The following is a 21,963-nucleotide window of genomic DNA, read 5'->3' as shown; positions in this document are numbered from 1 at the left end:
TCCTAGGGACTGAAACAACAAAATTCTAAGGGCTCCGTTTCATGCCAGCAAATGTGACCTTCGGAACAGGAAAGCAGGAAACCTGCATTTTGTTACCAACTCTGCCACAGACCTGCTGGGCAACCATGGGCAAGTCTCATCATGGCTCTGTGCTTCAGTTTCCCCATCTGTACAATGGGGGTAACGATACTTTCCTTTTCCTTTGCAAACACTCTGAACGGAGAGCGATATGTGAAAAACATCAGACATGAGCGAAGTAGCATTACTATTCAGACACAAGACAACAGTAACAGAATGGTTAGCAACCTCACCTAACATGCGGAAGTACAACAAGGGCAGCCCAGGGGTGTGAAAGATCAATAATGTCTTCATTTTCTGGTAAGTGGATTAGAGACAGAATATGATCCAACACTGGCATTTGTTTCCTTTCTCCATTTCTCTTACTCATTTTCTGTCTTGTATTGGATCTAAAAATAAAATCAAGCTTAATCAGTAACCTAGTTTAACAACAGCAGTTGAACCTTTCCTTCCTATGACATTTAAAATTAAGTTGGCTCCTTTTAAGAAAAGGCTAAGCTTCACATTGACTTGGATAGTACACTTTCTGATGGGATCTTCACTATTTCCCCGGCACAAAGTACCACGCAGTCATTTCTAATGTGGAAGGCAGAAAATGGTCCATAAAAGGTTACATCTCAGCATTCAGCAGTCCAGCAGAATCTGTTCCTGTACTGTAAACATTGTTATTCCATTGATTTTCAAGTATAAAAGAATGGTGTCTTTCTTGATGCTGCTCTGTGTTCATCAAAGGGATTCCTCCACATTTCCAACACCGCTGTCAGACCTGCTCTACAGCAAGTGGTTCTCAAGCAAACTGATGCAGCTCCTGGAAAATAAACTAACTTTCCTCCAAAACAACTGCATATACATCTGACTTTGCAATCATCTACAAATCAATCTAATGCTCAAGATGAAGTTAGTCATAAGGAAAGTTTTCCTTTTGATACCTAAGGGCCCTGCCATTTGCCCCAATTGGAGAGCAGTATGTAGCTGTGTTATCCCAGATGCAGAGCTAGGACTCAACTGACTACCTCCCCCTTGCTCCATAGGGAGTATGTGACTGCAGCAGCCTGTTTTCTGGTGCAAATTACTTCCCCTATGTTGCTGACTCAGCTGTACTGGTAAGTGCATTGGGACAGGGAGGCCCTTGGTTCTTCCCACTCCCCACCAATCTGCACCAGACAAGGAAGTAGTTTGTGACCGAGTGGGTGGTGCTCTCCTCTTGCCCCTTCTTTGATCATCCGTGATGTGGGTAGCCTGTGCAGGGGAGCGTACTCATAACTGAATCCTTAATAATCACAAAGGCCAATGGAGAAAGAGTTCACTATTACTGTAGAGAAGAATAAATGTTTATGAAATTTCAGGGAAATGAAGCTTGGGGGGTGTAGAAGGGGAATAATTCCCTCCTCTCTCCACAGGTAAAAATCAGCACTCCCCTGCTATTATTATGAGAAATGATGAATTGTACAAAAATAGCTCCTGACTGGGAGAATCCTGCTTACACTTGGATACCATCTAAATAGAAACGTGATTAAAACAAAAATAGACTGTAGGAGCACGTGGAATTCATCCCAGCAGAATATTTATTTTGACTGCTGCTGCTGTTCCTTCCTAATCATTTTTGGGTATTTATATTGCAGTGCCACCCAGACATCCAAATCGGGATGGGGGCCCGCCTGTGCTGAACAAAACGTTTAGGAAGACATGGTCTCTAAACCCAAAGAGCTTAAAGACTAAAAGTGTGACATATGAAAGACAAGCTGAGGAGAGAGAGATACAATCAGATACAATTTGATTTGCTTCTTCCTATTCTCTTGCCCTTGATGTCCATATTCTCAGGAGCAAAGAATGCTAGGAAGCAAAAGTATTTCTATGTTGTTTTGAGATGAGACAAAATCCTATACAAGGGACAAATATTCACCCCTTCTATGACCGAAACGCAGCAAGTATTTAAATGCCAAGCTCTGCAGAGATTATTCCAAGTCCTCAAAGAAAAAGTGAACACTAGGTGAAGTGGCAATTCTGACGCCATCTCCAAACCTTTCGAAAGAGAGCTCTGAGGTAACAGTGTCTGTGGAGCGTGAGGAGACTTACCCTATCGGTGGTTCTGTAAAAACAAGGGGATATTTTTCAAAAGCCATTGAGCCAACAGTGGGAGGTTCTGCTTTCTCCAGAATGAGTTTAGCCAAAATTGCCATGGCCTCATCCCTAGCTAGAACGTCTTCTTCAGAGAAGCAGTCCTCAATGTACTCTAGAAAGCACGGAAGAAAATGCTGAAAGGAAAAAGAAATCGAGATTTAACATGCCTCTCCAATTCTGACCAAGCAAATCAGGGATCCAAGACACTGGTGCCAGGGAAGCCAAGCTCTTTGGGGTGAGCTGTTGCAGTACCGAGGTTTCCTCCAGTCCTGATGCATCAGATCACCAAGACATGAGGCATCAGTACCAGGGAGCCCTTGAAGAGCCAGTGATTTGACACAAAGACCCTGGCCTATCCCAACTCCAGGCTCCCAACAGAGCTGAGGATCCCCAAGCACAGCCCCTCACAGCATGCAGAGAACCTACTTCCCTCAACTCCATGCCTTTCCTCAGAGCCCTGGGCCACCATGCTCAGGTCCCACCCACCAGACATCCCTGGTTCTCCATTTCAGCCTTCGCCACCCCCCAACAGAAATTCATCTCTTCCGCCCCCCCCCCCCCCCCTTCAATACAAATCCAAACATCTTCACACTTGTTCCCTCTCCCCACTTTCCTTCCATCAACACAGAGATCTGCTGGCCTCTTCACTGCTTCTGCATCATGGTATCAGAGACCAGACCTCAGCTGAGGAAGCTGGCCAGCAGCTTTTGGAGGAGATATGACTCGTTATGGTAGGAACCCTCTTTTATCCTCCCCATTTACTGTCTTTTACACATTCAAAAGGGGAACTGGCTCAAACCGAGAGCCTTTCTGCACACTCCTTGCAATTTTCCCATCTCTCTCGGGGCTGTGCTATGGGTGTAAAAAGGATCTGGGAAGAGGTGAGAGAGACACCCTGAAATCCCCAGACTACTGATACCTCCATTGAGACACATCCCCTGTTAACCAATCTACCATGAAAAAGTCACTAATACCAGAGACAAGATATTGGCGAGCATGTGTTGGGGGGTAGGGATTGAAGGTGTGCAGCCACAATGGGCGTTCAGCCCCTGTCAGATGCAAAGCTGCAACACAACACTAACTACAGACCACTGACATCTCCTTGACTCCTGGACAATGTCTGCCCCTTCAGTAACCCAGCAGGAATCCCCTGAGCTGTGTTATGTGGGAGTTCAAATTAGATAACTACAATGGTCCCTTCTGACTCTTAAAAATCTATGAAATTGTAAAGAAAAGACATTTTTTGCATTGCCATTTTCATTCTTTTGATATTGACTAACAGCCCCTTTCACTCCCATCAGGTCACATTGAAGACACAGAAGATGGATAGTTCAAATATATGTCAAATAAAAATCACTCATCGTAGGAAATAGATATATTATGAATTTGCCAAGTGTAATGGCATTTCTATGGTCAGCACTCAAAACAATCAGACTCATTTTCCCCACCCAGAAACACAATTCCTCCATTGCTCATCTGACTATAAAATAAATAAATGAATGAAAACTTCACCTACCTGCTCAAACTGGTTCATTGAAAACACTGTTTGGGAGAAATCCAGAAGGAGGCACCTTTCAAACCCACTTCCAAATGCCTGTCAAGTGCAAATGAAGGGTTAGGAGGGGCATATAAGCAACAAGAGCTTTATTTGTTCATGAAGGGAATCAAGACATATGAGCTATGTTCCTTCAGAGCACACCGTGTTTCCTTTGTGCTAAAAGGAGTTACATATAAATACCGACCCCCTTCCTGACCCTGCAAACACTTACACACATAGATAACTCCAATGTACATGAGTAGCCCCATCGAGTTTAATGGGATTACTCAAGTAGATAAGCAGAGAATTAATACTACTAAGCCAGAGATCAACACTAAAGACCGGACAGAATTAATAACTCCTCCAGCCTTATTTAATTATTGTGAAAACATTTTTTGGTTTCATCTTTTGCAAGAAATACAAGAGATGTACTTCCATTGCTTAGTTTAGCTCTGCAAATCTATTTTTCCTACAGCACTAGTTGCCCATATTAATTATATTATAAATATGTTCAGTAACACGTGAAAACTGAAATGTCCAAAATAAATACTACCATCCCACATACACCTCAATCAACAGAACAGATTAAAAATAAGCAAACACTAGCAAAGCAGCATTGTGTTTGGGTCCAGCAGCAGCAGCAAGGGTGTTAAAATAGACCTGTAACCTGCTTTAGAAAATACTGCCAGGCTTGCCAAAGGGCCTGATAAAAAGGTCCTGGAGGTCAAGAGGCAGCACAGTCTACTGGACAGTCACTAGACTTGCAGTCAGGGGACCTGGGCTCTAATCTCAGCTCTACCACTGACCTGCTGTACAACCTTGGGCAAATCACTTCACTTCCATTTCCTTTCCCGCTCCTTGTCTGCTTAGACAGGGACTGATGCTCAGAGTATGTTTGTACAGGGACTGGCATAATGGGACTTCTAAGGCACGACTGTCATACAAATAAACAAACAGACTTGGGCTTTGCATCAGCCCCTAAATTCACCATATCCTGAGGCAGGGATTGGCTTGTACTTTGTCTGCACAAAAAGGATGAGAGTAGCCCTGAGTAACACATTTCCTAGAACAGAAGTGCGGTGTGTGGCAATCCACTCATTCAAAAGAGACTGATCCGTGGTTCTTCTGTTGCAAAATGAACTGCATTACCTTCTCAATGGTTTCCTTGGTCACAGCATCTGGCAGGAAAACATTCTCAGCAAGCAGCAAAACAGAAATCGTTTTAAGCAGGGTCTTACAGCAAGGCGCTGAGAGATCAGGTGTTTGTAACATTTTTGCTAACGTCTGAGGAATGAGAGAGAGAGAGAGAGAGAGAGAGAAAGGCAATGTCACATGCACCGCAGGACAATGACTCGTCCCAGCCATGCCAGAGGGGATGAGGACCCCCATGGAAATGCTCTTTCACAGCTGCTCAGGCTGCTGCCTTCCCCACAGCAGCACAGTTCCTTCAGGAATCATACCCTCACATGGTCCCCAGCAGCAATTGTCCATGACCACTTCTCCTCCTCCCCTGCTCTCAGCTGAGGATTCATTTAGAGAAGGACACCCATAAGATCACGATGACAGAGTGATCATTATATTTCACAGGGGAATTCCCATAGATTTGCTGGGGTGGCTCCTAAAGGTTGCCAAACTGACTTTCCCCGACCCAACTTCTAGACCTCAGCACACACCCACAACCAGAGAAAACAGGTGAGCACACTGCAGATGCTCTGGTTTCCCACCCTCCACCTGTGTGCACAGTAGCCAAAAGGATGGTCTGACCCACCTTACAAACTGCTTCAGGTTGAGGGATTTTGGACCCATTTGCATGTTCTGCTAGAATCAAATACACTTGCAATATCTTTTCAATCTGTTCTGAGCTTTCGCAACAGTTGGCCTTCGTTATTTTCTCCTGCAATTCTAACACTGATTCCTGCAAGAGACAGTTTCACATGAATGATCAGATCTGTCATGGATTACGCTAAACTGAAGCAATTCTGGTAACTGCACGTTCCACTGGCCTGATAAACTATTGCCAGCTTTCTTATTCTGATCCAACAAATTAACCCTTCCAGGAAAGGAAAAAATGTAGCCAAATGGTTCCAATAATGAACATCTCACATCTCTTGGATGGAAAAACAAATGTCTTGCAAGGTGAAGTGCTCCTTCACAGAAGGTTTACAGATTGCATAGCAAAAAACAGGAGAAGAAACAAATACTTTGTGCTTAGCTTTACGTGAACACTTGGAGCCAGATTCTGACCACAACTGATCTCAGTAACTCCACTGACTCCTGTGGTGAAATCATGGTCCTATTGAAGTCCATGTTTTGTAATTGATTTCAGTGGGGCCATGACTTCACCCCTGTTGTATACTAGTGTGAGATCAGAATCTAGTCCAGGGAATGCAAAAGAACTAATTACATAAAACAACTCCTAATAGCAGAAGGCGAAGAATTGCTATTATACTGGCCTGGGTGGGAAGAGAGGATGAGAAGGATTTTCACTGGCAGCTAAAACCATGGCAGGAAAGCAGTGGTTACCTTCCCCAAATCCCACCCCAAACTGCACAGCATAACTACACCAGTTCAACAACCATCAGGCCCTCTGTCCCTACAGATGAAAGGCCAGGCTTTCCTCCTTAGTGCGACATTTATTTTAATGTTCCCACTGCAGAAAAAACACACACTACACACCTTTCCTTTAACACACACAAAATGTTATTCTTGGGGGGAGATCGTCTTTTTTTCAGCTTCTTGGCAATGAAAACTTACTTCCAAACATTTGAAAAGAACCTCAAAATGCTCCTTGTAGATATGCACTGCAGCCGATTTTACCATATGTTTGAAAGCTTCTCCAACAATAATCCATGGGAGTTTAGCTTCAATCTCGGTAATGGGCCCCAGCTTTAGCAGAATGAACTTTATAGCCTGTGGAAGGAAAAGGCCAGCTTAGAAAAGAGACCAAAAAATTCTAAAACCCTTTAGCTTTAGAATTTTTTTTTTAAAATGACAATGTGATGCTTTTTAAAAATATTATGGGGATTTCAATCCCCTATAAAATTATCTTTTTTTGCCCCGTACTGAAGTTAATATTTAAATCCAAAATTGTTTTATAGCCTCTAAATAAATCCACAGAAATACAGGTTATCACCCAACGCAATAATTTCGAAACACATAAATATTGCTCTGGAATTACTAAAAGCAAAAAGCTTGAAAAGCCACCTTTAAAGAGATATCATTACATGTATTACCTTACAATAAACAGCACAATTTTACATCCAAAATCCACTGAAGCAAACAGAAAGACACCGATTGCCTTCAAGGAGTGTGATATCAGGCTCTATTATAGCGATGTCCTGTATTAGGAACTTTAAAACGTTGTCATTCTCCACTTGGTTTATATGCTCAGGCTATTTACCTTCTCTGCACAGGAGTGAAACATATTCCGAACCCCCTTGCACATCTCAAAGAGTAATTGTCCCACGCCTTCTACTTTTTCTGGGTGCTCCCCCAGGTCAAGAAACATTAAATTGAAGAGTGCATTTTTATCAGAAACCTACAAAACAAAATCCACAGAGAAAAAGTAATCGTCCGTTCAAACCTATCAAATGGAAAGAAATCATTCAATGACTCCAGACAGTGCCATCTTACTCCTCTACTCCACCCTCCAACAATTCAAACTTGTTCTCTCTACAGTAAGGCATGTCAATAGAATGGAAAGGAAGAGTCGGATCCTCAGCTGGTGTCGCTCCGTGTGGTTTCACTAACAATGCCCATTCAGATCAATGGGACGTAAGCACATGCTGAAGAACAAGGATGGGATTACTCACATGCTTAACGTTAAGTACATGCTAAGTGCTTTGCTGAACTGGGACCATAATGAGATGTCACACTGAATAAGGGGTAGTAACCTAGTCACTGGAACACCACTAAGGACTGTACTAGGATCTAAGAAAAGGACTGGCCCATTTTAAGTCAGAATTCAGTAATTAAGTACTCTGATGCTGCAAACAGATGGGAGAACGTGGCTTGAATTTCTGCCCAAGATTTTCAAAATCCTGTTTTTGGGTGCCCAACCTGTGGCTCCTTAAAGGGGCCTGAACTGTAGGGATTAGGGATCAGCACTTTCTGAAAATCAGGCTCCATTAAAGTATCTCAGGTTGGACGTCCAAAATTCAAGGCAGCCAAATTCACCAGTCACTTTAGAGAACCTGGCTTCTGCACGTATTGGCTTAATCAACACCAAATGGCTATACATTCCATTTCCTACTCCACCAAAATGATTGCAGTTTAGTGTTGATTAATTTGGCTAGAAAAATTATGTACTCAGATTTTCTGCGCTCAAATGAAGATGCACAAGAAATTGTAAACAATGCAGCAAAAAGTCTCAAACCATTATTTCAAAAATGCATTGACCCAACATGAAGTATAAAAACTAAGGGCCCAATCCAGCCAGGTCCAACAGAGCTCCTTTCTCCTTATCAGGGATTCTGTAGAAATATTGGAAAGATGACCATGGGCACTTCAGTTTCATTGCTCTTAAAAAAAACCCACATCCATAGTACATATATAGTCAGGGCCTGATCCTGTGAGGTGATGAACACATTCTGTTCTGGCTGTTCTACATATAAAGTCTCCTATAAAACCTTTGTCACTGCACAATCCAAACCAAACCCCTCAAAATGGATAGAATGCTAGTTTGTGTTTTGTTAGCTCCTTTATTCTCTAGAGGGCACCCACTGTCATTACACATTACAACTTTGTTCAGTATTGGTTAGCTTGAAGCCAAGGCCCCGGTGGAAAGTTGTTAAAGTCATGTTAGTAACACATCACCTACCTTCCTCATTAGAAAGGTGAAGCTTTCTGCGGCAAAGTTTCTGATGTGTGGTTTGTTGTGTGCCAACAAGGTACTGTATAAACTACAAATACAACAGGCAATTAAAACCATTCAACTCACACTCAGCCAGAAAGAACTCATCAATAATTACTTTGTTAAAAAGACAATTAATTCTGAAGAGTTAGAGAGGCATTTATATTAAAATATAATCTAGTGACTGCAGACCAATAAATCTTACCTATATATATTGGCCATATCCTTCACCATCAGTCTCCACAGGTATTTGTAAAGGTAGGAAAGAGCGGTAAAAGCCCATTCTAGCAGCTCTGTGTCTTGGGTATCCAATAACATGGTAATGGTCAGAAAAAAGTCTTGAAAGTGAGGGTAGAAGTCTGTCTGGAGATCTCGAGCCAGCTGTACCACTAGGCTAGATTTCAGACAAAAAATGTCAATGTTCGTATGTTTAAAATGCCAAATACCTAAATAAACTATAGCTCACTGCCTGATTGTGCAACTACACTGCAAATTAAAATGGCTCTAGTGGGTGTACAGTATGCAGATTCATTGGACATAAAGCTGTCACTGTCTCTTATGTGAACACCACACATGATGTTACCTTGGATGAAAGGGGTTTCTGAAATGAAAACAAACCAACCAAACAACCTCAAATAATTTTACGTTTAGGTAACATTAAGAGTGAGACTCAAAACCAAGAGCAGTCATGAACACATCAATGACACCATATGAGCTCACACCAACATGCTTCTTGGGTTGTGGTAGAGATTTGTTTGGTTATATTCTAGGAGTATTTTTAAAAGTAAACCTTAGAATTAGAATGCTATTACACTGGTCTACAATTTTTGAGAAGCTGTCTGCTTCAGAGATAAAATGTGCTATTTATTATGTATTTTGATGTGCTGAATTCAAATATGACAATTAAAACAACTGATTGGTTACTGTTTCTAAGATATTTAAGTTTTTACATTTTATGTCTACATATATTGTGTAGATAGTAGAGTTTTAATCATAAATTGTAAACCTAGGTCTTTTCATGTGTTTATGGTTGCTTTACATGATAATATTTCACCTGTCCTGTTTATGTAACACTTTAAAAATCAGCAAAAGGGTTATATCAATAAAATTTATTATGAAACAAAAGGCAAAAAACTACTATGTACATAGTTTAGTCCTATTCAGGGTCTACTCGGCGCTTCTTGGCTTGTCTCTTGTATTCATTAAATGGAGCATCTCTTGTCACTGTCCAGCAATAGTCTGCAAGCATTGATGGGCTCCATTTGCCCTGATAGCGTTTCTCCATTGTTGCAATGTCCTGGTGAAATCGCTTGCCGTGCTCATTGCTCACTGCTCCGCAGTTCGGTGGAAAAAAATCTAGAAGAGTGCAAAAAATGTATCTTTAGTGACATGTTGCCTTGTATGCCTTGAGGAGGTTTTCCACCAACAAACTGTAGTTGTCTGCCTTGTTGTTTCCGAGAAAATTTATTGCCACTAACTGGAAGGCTTTCCATGCCGTCTTTTCCTTGCCACGCAGTGCATGGTCAAATGCATCATCTCGAAGAAATTCACGAATCTGAGGACCAACAAAGACACCTTCCTTTATCTTAGCTTCACTTAACCTTGGAAATTTTCCACGAAGGTACTTGAAAGCTGCTTGTGTTTTGTCAATGGCCTTGACAAAGTTCTTCATCAGACCCAGCTTGATGTGTAAGGGTGGTAACAAAATCTTCCTTGATTCAACAAGTGGTGGATGCTGAACACTTTTCCTCCCAGGCTCCAATGACTGTCGCAGTGGCCAATCTTTCTTGATGTAGTGGGAATCTCTTGCACGACTGTCCCATTCGCAGAGAAAACAGCAGTACTTTGTGTATCCAGTCTGCAGACCAAGCAAGAGAGCAACAACCTTCAAATTGCCACAAAGCTGCCACTGATGTTTGTCATAGTTTATGCACCTCAAAAGTTGTTTCATGCTGTCATAGGTTTCCTTCCTATGGACTGCATGACCAACTGGAATTGATGGCAAAACATTGCCATTATGCAGTAAAACAGCTTTAAGACTCATCTTCGATGAATCAATGAACAGTCTCCACTCATCTGGATCGTGAACGATGTTGAGGGCTGCTATCATACCATCGACGTTGTTGCAGGCTCCATGAAGAAGAATGGGACAAGATCCTTTTGACGGTCACGGAACATGGAAACCCTAACATCACCTGCCAGGAGATTCCACTGCTGTAGTCTGGAGCCCAACAGCTCTGCCTTACTCTTGGGTAGTTCCAAATCCCTGACAAGGTCATTCAGTTCACCTTGTGTTATGAGGTGTGGTTCAGAGGAGGAGGATGGGAGAAAATGTGGGTTCCGTGACATTGATGGTTCAGGACCAGAAGTTTCATCCTCTTCCTTGTCTGACTCAAGTGAGAATGATTCTGGTGCATCAGGAACCGGCAGTCCTTCTCCATGGGGTACTGGGCGTCTAGCTGATGGAATGTTTGGATAATGCACAGTCCACTTTTTCTTCTTTGACCCACCTTTCCCAACTGGAGGCACCATGCAGAAGTAACAATTGCTGGTATGATCTGTTGGCTCTCTCCAAATCATTGGCACTGCAAAAGGCATAGATTTCCTTTTCCTGTTCAACCACTGGCGAAGATTTGTTGCACAAGTGTTGCAGCGTATGTGTGGGGCCCACCTCTTGTCCTGATCTCCAATTTTGCAGCCAAAATAAAGGTGATAGGCTTTCTTAACCATAGTGGTTATACTGCGCTTTTGGGATGCAAAAGTCACTTCACCACAAACATAGCAGAAGTTATCTGCACTGTTCACACAAGTATGAGGCATCTCTGCTCACTTTGGCTAAACAGAAATGTGTCCCTTTGCAAAATCAAACACTGACAAATAAGAGAGCACGACACTGTATGATTTCTAGAGCTGATACAGGGCAATTTGTTCAGCAGAGTGATGTAAGCTTCGTTATGATTGCATCATCCATGAATTCTAGGAATAACATGACGCAATTCATATCAGGTATGATGCAATACCAGCTTCAGATTGCATCATTCATTGTTTTCCCTAAAAAGCAAGTACTGTCCAATCCCAGTCATAGATTTATTCATAGATCCAGTCAAGATGTATTTTAGTCATTTCTGGTTTAAACTGAGATCCCTTCCCTTTATAACTCACTTATCCTCTGCCATTCCCAAGTCAAGGGTTGCATATCTGACCCAATAGCATATCCTGAAAACTAGAGCCAATCAACAATTTTAAGCATTATTTTCGTTTTCAGTGACCCAGAATTAGTAAAGTTTGACTACATTTATTTCAGAAGCATTTTGGCTGTAGAGCAGTGTTATAAAAGACCTAGAAATATCACTGGTATGGCTCTCTCTCAGGGCACGTCTACACTTACCCGCAGAGCAATTGATCCAGCGGTGGTCGATTTATCGCGTCTAGTGAAGACGCAATAAATCGACCGCTGAACGCTCTCCTGTTGACTCCGGTACTCCACCGGAGTGAGAAGTGTAGGCGGAGTCGATGGGGGAGCGTCAGCAGTCTACCTACCGCAGTGAAGACACCGCAGTAAGTAGCTCTGAGTACATCGACTTCAGCTACGCTATTTTCCTAACTGAAGTTGCGTAATTTAGACCGACTTAGCTTGCTTCCCCCCCCAGCGTAGCCCAGGCCTCAGTAACATGCGTTCAGTGCAATTCTTTCTTCAGTGACAACAAGGATACATACACAATGTTTTTGACGTGATTTACACACTTTTCACCCTACATTGACACAAAGGCACTGAGTTTATTTTACAGTGTGTACTCACTCCAAAAGGGGCTGATACGCAAGACTGTTTTTGACTTGCAGATGAGTCTTCAAGCTCTGCACTATGGCATCTTGATAATACACCAACTGGTTGAATGACTGGCATTTGCCAGCCACTTCTTTGTAGAATTTCACTGTTTAAAAAACAAAGGAACACATAAGAACTGTGTCCCAGTTATTGGTAAACATAAAGGACTTTCAAGAGAACAACAGCTCCTCTACAGCCCAATCCAAAACCCACTGAAGTTGATGGAAAGACTCCCAGTGATTTCAATGAGCTTTGAATCAGGACCCTAATCCCCCTGTGTCAGGATGGTATTCTAGGTAAACAAATTCCACCTTGTAAAGCTTGACCTCATTATGCAAGCCCCAAATTGTGCAAATGAATTATAAACTATTTACTATAACGAGATACCAAAGTGCTGTGTGAGGTTCAGTTCTCTCCATTTCTGCAGTCCTTCATAAAAATAGGTTTCAACCTCCTGTCAGAAATAAAGATCATGCATTAGCCAAACAGCCCTAAATAAAAACTATTCTTTCAATGTAAAGATTAGGTAGAAGGCTCAATAGATGAAGTACGATCAAATGCCTCATGCCATGCCTCAATTTAAAGAAATGCTGATGACTTCACTTTAAAACAGCTTGAGTTACTGAAACACATTTAATGCTTAAAATATATGGCCAGATAATGCGAAGTGCAAAGCCATATAAGCTCCTGAATGTTTTGTTATCAGACAGTATCTTTAAAAAGTAACACTACTGATATGTGCAAAACATACTTCGAGATTTTACTGCAATTTCTCAATGTATTAACTAATTAAATCCATGATCCCGCACAGACTTACATAAGTGCTTACATGTAAACACTGGGAGTTAGTCCCATTAAAATCAATGGGGCTATACGCTGTGCATAAAGTTAAGCATGTGTGTATGGCTTTGCAGGATCGGGACCTCACTTGATCCATTGTTTTTCTTTCCTTACAAACAAATCTGACCACTGACTTTCAATGAGACTTAGGCTCCTAAATCTTAAGTCACTTTTGAAAATGGGACTTAGCTGTCTAAATGGAGCAATGCCTAAATACCTTTAGAAAAATCTGAACCTTGGTGAATATACATTTCTAAAGTGCTCTGAGATCCTTGGTCGAAAGATGTTATAGAATTGCCAAATTATTACATTCTTCTCACCTCAGCGTAGCTCCCAGTCCTGTCAATCCGATGAATAATATCGATATTAACATTGCCTAAGCGTTCAGAGAAGGTGAGAAACTGTAAAAACAAAAACTAAAGTCAAATGTTTCCTTTGCTGTTTATTTCAGAATTATCCCTTTTAAATGAGACTCAGGCCTTGGCTACACTGGCGCTGTACAGCGCTGCAACTTGCTGTGCTCAGGGGTGTGAAAACGCCCCCCCAAGCGCAGCGCTGTAAAGCACCAGTGTAATCAGCGCCTGCAGGGCTGCACGCTCGCTCGCAGCGCTGCACGCTACTCCCTTCGGAGAGGTGGAGTACTCACAGCACTGCGAGAGAGCTCTCGCAGCGCTGGCGGCGCGACTACACTCGCGCTTCACAGCGCTGCCGCAGCTGCGAGAGCTCTCTTGCAGTGCTGTAAGTACTCCACCTCTCTGAAGGGAGTAGCGTGCAGCGCTGCGAGTGAGCGTGCAGCTCTGTGAATTGCCAAGTGTAGCCAAGGCCCAAATGACATGCACTATATAACTGCAGACGTTGCTTTTAAAGGAAACATTGTCAAATAGTTCAGATTGTGTAAATAAAGCTGTTCATACAGAGAGAGAGATTTTCTGGTTTTATGTCAATGAAATCAGTCTTTTTCTTTGTTTGTTTTTTAGTTAATTGGGGGAGTGGATAGAAATGTCCGCCTGGGGTGTTTACAGCCAAACACTGCAGCACCTGTTAATGCAGGAGAACAAAAACAAAGATCTAAAGCAGACACTTGAGTTTTATTTTCTAAGGCTATGGCTACACTACAAGGCTTTTAGCGACACGGCTGTGCCGCTACAGCTGTGCCACTAAAAGGAAGGCAGTGTAGCTGCTGTTTGTCGGCAGGAGAGAGCTCGCCTGTCGACAAAAAACTTCCACCCCGCACAAGCGGCAGCAGTTTTGTCGTCAGGAGCTCTCCGACAAAGCACTCACCAGCGTTTTTCATCAGTAATACTTTTGTCGTTCGGGTGTGCGTGTTTTTTTAACACCTGAACAACAAAAGTTTTGCCGACCAAGTGCCAGTGTAGACAAAGCCTAAGTGGGGTGAAGCACACTTAAGTAAGCTAAGAGCATAAATGGAGGGTGGGAAAGAAGGTAAATATTAGATTTTTAAAATGATTACAGTTTTCAGTGCATAGCTGTTCTAACACATACCACAGAGCGGGGTGGCCAAACCGTGGCTTGCGATCCACATGCAGCTCTTTTACTGTTAAAGTGCGGCTCATGAAACCCCCGTGCGGCTCACGAAACCCACATGCCCCCCCATTTTCCACCTACCAGACCGGCGGGAAAGCTTGGGCCTTCTCCCCTGTGGTGGGGTGGTGCTAGGGGCTTCTACCCAGAGGGGAGGGGAGGGTCTAGGGACATCAGCCCCACAGGAGGCACCCGCAGGCGCTTGAGCCCTGCTCTTGCTGAAGCCCCGAACTGCGCCTCCCGTGGGGCTGAAGCCCCTAGCCCCACCATCCTGGCAGGTGCGCCCAGCTCTTGAACTTCTGAAGTTTATCGTATGCAGCTCAGAGGATCAGTACATTTGGCCACCCCTGCCATAGAGCTTGATCCTGGCTTTAAGTAATGCCCATTCAGCGCCCCATCGTCTTCAATGGATGGGTAGAAATAGGGTAGGTAAAGGATAGGGGGAAGAAAGGGGATGTGCACACAAGTGCCAGTTAGCTTGCATGATCACAATGGAAGATTGATTATTAACAGTCTGAAGTTTTATAAGTAACACAAGAACTTTTAAAAAAAGATGTATTATCTTCATGTTCCTAATTGTCTTCAATTATCAGAGCATTGCTCATCTACAGGTGTCTATAAAAATATTAATGACTGACAGAACACTAGTTATATTTCAGTATAAGGAGTCTTTCCAAAACAAAGAATTACAGCAAACATTTTGCATCATTCAACTAAACATTGTTTTAAGCAGACACTATTTGGATTTATTTTAAAACACAATTTCTGATTGAGAAGTCTTTAAATAACATGCCCTCGATTCATTTTTTGTAAATGCCTTTCTAAAGTATTTTATTGGGGGTTTTCTCGTCCTACCCTGTCAAGGGGTTTCTAGCCTCTTTTCAGCAAGGGAGGCACATTGACTGACTTGGGAAACAGTGAAAATTACTACATGCGAAATGTCGTCCAATACACAAAGTAAACAAACTAAAAAATTAGGAGAACTTTTTTTTTTTTTTTTGCTATCTCCTTTCAGTTATACCAGTGTTGAGTATTACTTGTAACTATAACAAATACAAAACCCTCAGACAGAAATATAATAATTGAGTTAATGCTGTTTCTTTAAACATCAGTTACACCACTTAGAACAGTGTTTCCCAAACTTGGGATGCCGGGAATATCTGCATGATTAGAGCATCCTGCGGGAAGCGGCAGCCAGTACGTCCCTCGGCCCACGCCGCTTCCAGCAAGCGGCGTGAGCCGAGGGACGTACTGGCCGCCGCTTCCCGCAGCCCCCATTGGCCTGGAGCAGCAAACTGTGGCCAGTGGGAGCCGCGATCGGCAGAACCTGCGGACGGGGCAGGTAAACAAACCGGCCCAGCCCGGCAGGGGCTTTCCCTATACAAGCGGCGTCCCAAGTTTGGGAAACACTGACTTAGGAACCCTTTTTTGGGATAGTCATGTTAAAGAGATTATAGGGGCTATTAGATATTCCAGCAAAAAACCTCAGCAAAATACAAGGTTTGCTATACCAGTGCAGAAAGATGTATCTGAAAGGTTTCATAGGGCCAAATCATGCCCTATAGCAGAAAAATATACAGGAGAGAAAAATGTTATTGGCACTTGCAGAGTGTTCTATATGTTATCTAGGTAGGATGCTCTAATGATGCAGATATCCCAGAACCCTGGAGGAAATCATTGACACTCATAACATCAAATCAGACAGACAGGGAATCCCTCCAGCCATTCCCAGGCAGTGTGATTTCCTCTAGAGCAGTGGTTCTCAAACTTTTTTACTAGTGACCCCTTTCACATAGCAAGCCTCTGAGTGTGACCCCCTTTATACATTAAAAACACTTTTTAATATATTTACACCATTATAAATGCTGGAGGCAAAGCGGGGTTGGGGTGGAGGTTGACAGCTCGCGACCCCCATGTAATAACCTTGCGACCCTCTGAGGAGTCCCGACTCCCAGTTTGAGAACCCCTGCAAACTTTTTGGCCTGAGAGCCACATCGGGGTTCCGAAACTGTATGGAGGGCCCGTGTGGTGTCTGGCGGCTCCCAGCAACCATCGGCATTAGCTAACGTTGCTAGCACTGGTGGAGCCAGTCGAACTAATATTGGCAATGGTAAGAATTTTTTACACAAATTTCCCTAGCATAGGTGAATCTGCAGATTCCCAAATAACATGTGGTACTCGCTTTTCCCTAGCGTAGGCAAAACTGTGCTCATTTGAAGAAGTTTCCATGAACTCAGAAACAGGGAGGAAGCTACTGCTTTTGCTCTCCTGTCCTCTAACATTTAGTGTGAGGACCCCAAAGTAGGATTTTTGCTTTTGGTTTCCTTTACTCCACACAGTGAGGGGAAAGGAGAGGAGGAAGTCTGATAAGGCCTGTTGTGAATAGCAGAGGGTCAAATGAACGGAAACTCATTCTAACAGGAAATGCAAAGAGGGATCGGGGTAATATCTGGACTCTGAACAGAAAAATCATTTGAACAGTGCGATTAGATTATAACCTCTTCACAACTGTGTCTTCAGGGCCCAGCCCAGCATGTGGGCCTTAAAACAATAACTAGGGAGCCCAAAACAGCGAGGGGGGGACTGTTTGAGGAAGAGAAGGAATCACCCCCGAGACGTGTGTTCCCAGCCCGGGGACAGTTGTGCTGCAACCCCCGGCCAGGGCAGCGCTCGGGGGGGGGGGGGGGGGGGGCGGCCCCACTCTCCGGGACTGTGTCCGATGACCAGGCGTCTCCCCGCGGCTCGGCCGGGGGCTCAGGCACTCACCCTGTGCGTGTTCTCGGACTTGTGCGAGGAGGATTTGGGCTTCATGGCCCCGAGCGGGCGGGCTCCGAGTCCGGGCGCAGCAGCCGGGGCCTCCTCCGCGGAGCGCCGGGAACCAAACACACGTGCGGGCCTAGCTGCTGGGCGCCGCCATCTTGGCCGAGGGAGGCGGGGACTGCTGGCGAGGGGCCGGGCTGGAGGCGGCGGGGAGCTGCTGCTGCTGCCAAGCCACGTGTGCTCCGGGCGGGGGAGGCGCTGGGGGCGGGCCGGCCATAGGGGGCCCTGCAGCTCCGCCTCTACCCTGCAAAGCTGCTTCCCTGGCCCGAGGAGAGTCCAGCCTGATGCGTCTTCTGGCCCCGGAGTCCGGGCCTCCCCCGGGCTGGAGCTGGAGCTGCTGGCGGCTGGTCTCGTGCCGGATACACTGGCACATTGGCAAGACCAGAATCCGGCAGGACTTGAACTGGGCGTAGCCCCAGATCGAAGCTAGCTTGAAAATACCTGTGCGGCCCTGTCTTGTGCCAGCCTCCGGCTCTGCCTCCCCCATGCTGAGCTCCAGTGCCTGGGTGTCCTGGCTTTCCCCGACATCTCCATGTTCCTCCCAGTTTCTTAATAGCTGCAGTGCGAGTTGACCATTTGTCCGAGAATCAACAGGATTCTTCTGTTAGTCTCAAAGGTGCCACAGGACCCTCTGTTGCTTTTTACAGATTCAGACTAACACGGCTACCCCTCTGATACAGGATTCTTCTGTCTACCTAGTTGCATCGACATGGGTGGTTACGTTGACCTAACTACAGTGATGAGGGCACAGAAATTTTTCACAGCCCTGAGCAACGTACCTGGGTCAATTGAATTTTTAAGTGTACACCAGGCCTTCAAAAGACAAATACAGTAGAACCTCAGAGTTACGAACACCTCGGGAATGGGGGTTGTTCCTAACTCTGAAATGTTCATAATCCTGAACAGAGCATTATGGGTGTTCTTCCAAAAGTTTCCAACTGAACATTGACTTAATACAGCTTTGAAACTTTACTATGCAGGAGAAAAATGCTGCTTTCCCTTTATTTTTTTAGTAGTTTACGTTTAACTCAATACTGTCCTGTATTGCCTTTTTTTTTTTTTTTGCCTCTGGTGCTGCCTGATTGCGAACTTCCGGTTCCAAATGAGGCATGTGGTGGACTGGTCAGTTCATAACTGTGGTGTTTGTAATTCTGAAGTTGTGCTGTGCAGCACAGGCTTATGCTTGGTTATAGAAGGTCATCTTTGTAATCAATACGAGCTAGAAACTTGGGTTGTTTTTTGTTTTGTTTTAAATAAAAAATTAAGTTCATGTACTCACTTGAGAGCTTCTTATTCATCCTGGGCAGGTGGATTTTTCAAACCCTCAAAATATATATACACCACTATTACATAATAAGTATTAGTGGGATAGTTAGTTGGTAAGCATACCTACCATATTTACTTTGTACAGTTTTAGTGAAGATAAATTAAAGTTATGTTTATTTCTATCCATCTTAGGTACTTATATGGCCCCCATAGTTATGGTATTTGAATACCTCACAATCGTTAACATACTGATCCTCACAGCACCCCTGGGAAGTAGGGAAGTACTATTATCCTCATTTTACAGATGGGGAACTGAGTTACAGATAGGCTAAGTGACTTACCCACGGTTGTAGAGGAAGTCTGTGGTGGAACAGGGACTTAACCCAGGTCTCCCTAAGACTAGTGCACTAACCACTGGCCCTCTCTATATAAGTCTCTTAGTGCTTGATCATTTGAAATAATATAATGGCGCTGCTAAATGTAGTTACCAAATAAAAGCAGGTGTTTCAATGTAAGACTCTTTTGTATGTGTATGTATCCCATGTTTGACACTGTTATCGTGCTATTTGTATAATAGTATTTCCATTGCATTTTTGCTTCCCACTAAAGAGCAGAGAAGAGTTATAGGTATCATTGAAAGAAAGGAAAGACACTACTGAAACACCCACAGTATATGGCAGCCTGCCATCAAACCAGAAATGTATAGTAATGCAAGACTGACACTGAATATTTAATTCCCCCCCCCACACACACACACACATATACCTCCAGTGTGAAACCTTTCCTAGATCTAGATACTTGGGATGTTAACTTGGGCTGCACTTGTACACTGTGCCATGCTAATAAACTTTTGGAAATTGCTGAGATAGATGTGCTAAAACACCCCTACTCTCCCAAAACATAACAAAAAAACCCCACCACACACTCATTTAGGAAAGCAATTGAGTCCTGTGGATAGCGCAATGGAACCTGTGTTCTTAGTCCCAGCTTGGCCATAGGCTTGCTGTGTAACTTTGTACAAGTCGCTTCACCTCTCTGTACCTCTGTTTCCTTATCCTCCCTCTCCAACTGGGAGGAAAGATGGTCCAGTGGTTAGACTGTAATCCTGGGATTTGAGAGATGGGTTCCCTTCCCACAGACTTCCTGTCTGCCTCAGATCCCAGTATATAAGGTGGGGTTTATTATTATGAATCGTGTTTATTACAGTAATGACTAAGATTACATTTGCATTATGAGCTGAATGTGATTCCCCTGCCTGTCTACACCTACTCACACTAGCTATCATCCAGCTAGCACGAGTGTAAATAGAGTAGCCAAGGTAGTGGCAGCAGAAACACAGCTTAGCCATGCTGAGTACCTACCTATCGGCTTCTGACAGGCTTAGCCATGTCTCTGCTGCCACTACCAGTGCTACCGCCGCTACACTGCTATTTATATTCGTGCTACCTCAGTGAGAGCTAGAGTGAATATGTGCACAAGAACAGGAGATGTACTCCTAGTTCGTCATTTAGATGTACCCTATAGACCAACCAAAAATGGGGCCCCTTTGTGCTAGGCCAGGGATCGGGACCCTTTGTCATGTGGTCCGCCAGGGTAAGCACCCTGGCTGGCCGAGCCGGTTTGTTTACCTGGTGCGTCCACAGGTTTGGCCGATCGTGGCTCCCAGTGGTTGCGGTTCGGCATCCCAGGCCAATGGGCGCTGCGGGAAGTGACGGCCAGCACATCTCTTGGCCCATGCTGTTTCCCGCAGCCCCCATTGGCCTGGGGCAATGAATCGCAGCCAGTAAGAGCCGCGACTGGCCGAACCTGCGGACGCGGCAGGTAAACAAACCGGCCCGGCCCGCCAGTGGCGAGCCGCATGCCAAAGGTTGCCGATCCCTGCACCAGACAATAGGGAGAAGAACTCAACCCTTTGCTGGCTGCTGTCAGCAAGAATGCAGGATGTTCTGTAACATAAGAGATGTTTTCAAAAGTCACAAATATTATTTTAACGTTTTTAAACTTGTAACCCACTCACAGTTTGACAACTGAGACTCTAATTAACACTAAAGCTGGTAACTGGACACGTGTCAGATATTAACCCAACAGGAAATGGTGACCGATTTAGACTCATAGACTTTAAGATCAGAATGGACCATCATGATCATTTAGTCTGACCTAAACATTGCAGCCACAGAACTTCACCTACCCTTTCTTATAATAAACCCATAACCTCTGGCTGAGTTACTGACGTCTTTAATTAATGATTTAAAGACCTCAAGTTACAGAGAATCCATCATTTACAGTAGTTTAAACCATGCTGCAGAGAAAGGCAAAAAAAATAACCCCCAAAACCCAGAGTCTCCGCCAATCTGACACCAAATATGGTGATCAGTTGCATGTGGTCAACAATGATGATTTTCCTTTCACAGGAACCCTTGGCTACAGGTTGCAGGGCGAACTGCACTTTTGTCCCCTTTCTGAGTGCCAGCCACTCAGGTCTTAGGTCTTGTGCATTTACCTCTCCTGGAGAGGAATCATACAATTCCCCCACTGTTAGACCAGGCCCTGGGCTACAGTACCCTGTGTTTCAACCATGCTTACCTAGTAGGTCTGATTGCATTCAGCACCCACAGGCCTTCAGGAGTCTGTGACCAGTGGTAAATAGAGTGACCAGGCTGCTTTCTTAAACCAAACAATTGTTTAATTTTAACAATGGGTAACAAAGCACCTAGAAAAAAGGATTTTAAAATACCAGCCTGTGTATGTCTATCTCACCTAAGCCCCACTATTTGTGATGGTGGCCCAGGCAGACCTAACTTCTTCACCCACTCCAGCATGTCCTGCGTGACAACAGCCCCCAGCAATAACTGCCTCTTCCCTATAGAGTTCTTTTTATCCTGTCTCAGTTCCTTTGTCTTCTCAGTACTTGCGCTTTTTGGCTCCATTGTCCAAAACCAGTTTGTTGGACTCCGTGAAAGGTCGAGTCAGTCTCCTTAGGGCTAAGGGCTTTCCCACAGTTCTGTCTTCAAGTGTTTGCTGTGGGGGAATCTTACCTTGAGTCACTGTTTTGCCTTCCCGCTTGTTTCCCAACATTCCTGT

The 21,963-nt window shown here is 44.1% G+C and overlaps 1 protein-coding gene across 1 annotated transcript in view; it reads right to left on the bottom strand.

Annotated features, from left to right (window-relative positions):
- The window catches only part of UTP20 (UTP20 small subunit processome component), an 83,302-nt gene extending 65,590 nt beyond the window's left edge, over window positions 1-17,712 (bottom strand). Inside the window, exons 1-13 of the mRNA XM_054029003.1 lie at window positions 17,563-17,712; window positions 13,575-13,655; window positions 12,802-12,868; window positions 12,388-12,520; window positions 8,794-8,982; window positions 8,556-8,637; window positions 7,137-7,274; window positions 6,491-6,646; window positions 5,505-5,651; window positions 4,886-5,020; window positions 3,716-3,793; window positions 2,155-2,333; window positions 312-467 (exon numbers count right to left, since the gene is read on the bottom strand). Coding sequence (XP_053884978.1) covers window positions 312-467; window positions 2,155-2,333; window positions 3,716-3,793; window positions 4,886-5,020; window positions 5,505-5,651; window positions 6,491-6,646; window positions 7,137-7,274; window positions 8,556-8,637; window positions 8,794-8,982; window positions 12,388-12,520; window positions 12,802-12,868; window positions 13,575-13,655; window positions 17,563-17,607 — 1,586 coding nt within the window. The 5' untranslated portion in view covers window positions 17,608-17,712. The remainder of the gene's footprint in view (window positions 1-311; window positions 468-2,154; window positions 2,334-3,715; window positions 3,794-4,885; window positions 5,021-5,504; window positions 5,652-6,490; window positions 6,647-7,136; window positions 7,275-8,555; window positions 8,638-8,793; window positions 8,983-12,387; window positions 12,521-12,801; window positions 12,869-13,574; window positions 13,656-17,562) is intronic.
- Window positions 17,713-21,963: the final 4,251 nt, after the last annotated feature.

This window comes from Malaclemys terrapin, chromosome 1, assembly GCF_027887155.1.
Source record: "Malaclemys terrapin pileata isolate rMalTer1 chromosome 1, rMalTer1.hap1, whole genome shotgun sequence".
Classification (NCBI taxonomy): domain Eukaryota; kingdom Metazoa; phylum Chordata; order Testudines; family Emydidae; genus Malaclemys; species Malaclemys terrapin.
Note: the sequence above shows the minus strand (reverse complement) of the source record. Positions and strands in the feature narration are given on the sequence as shown.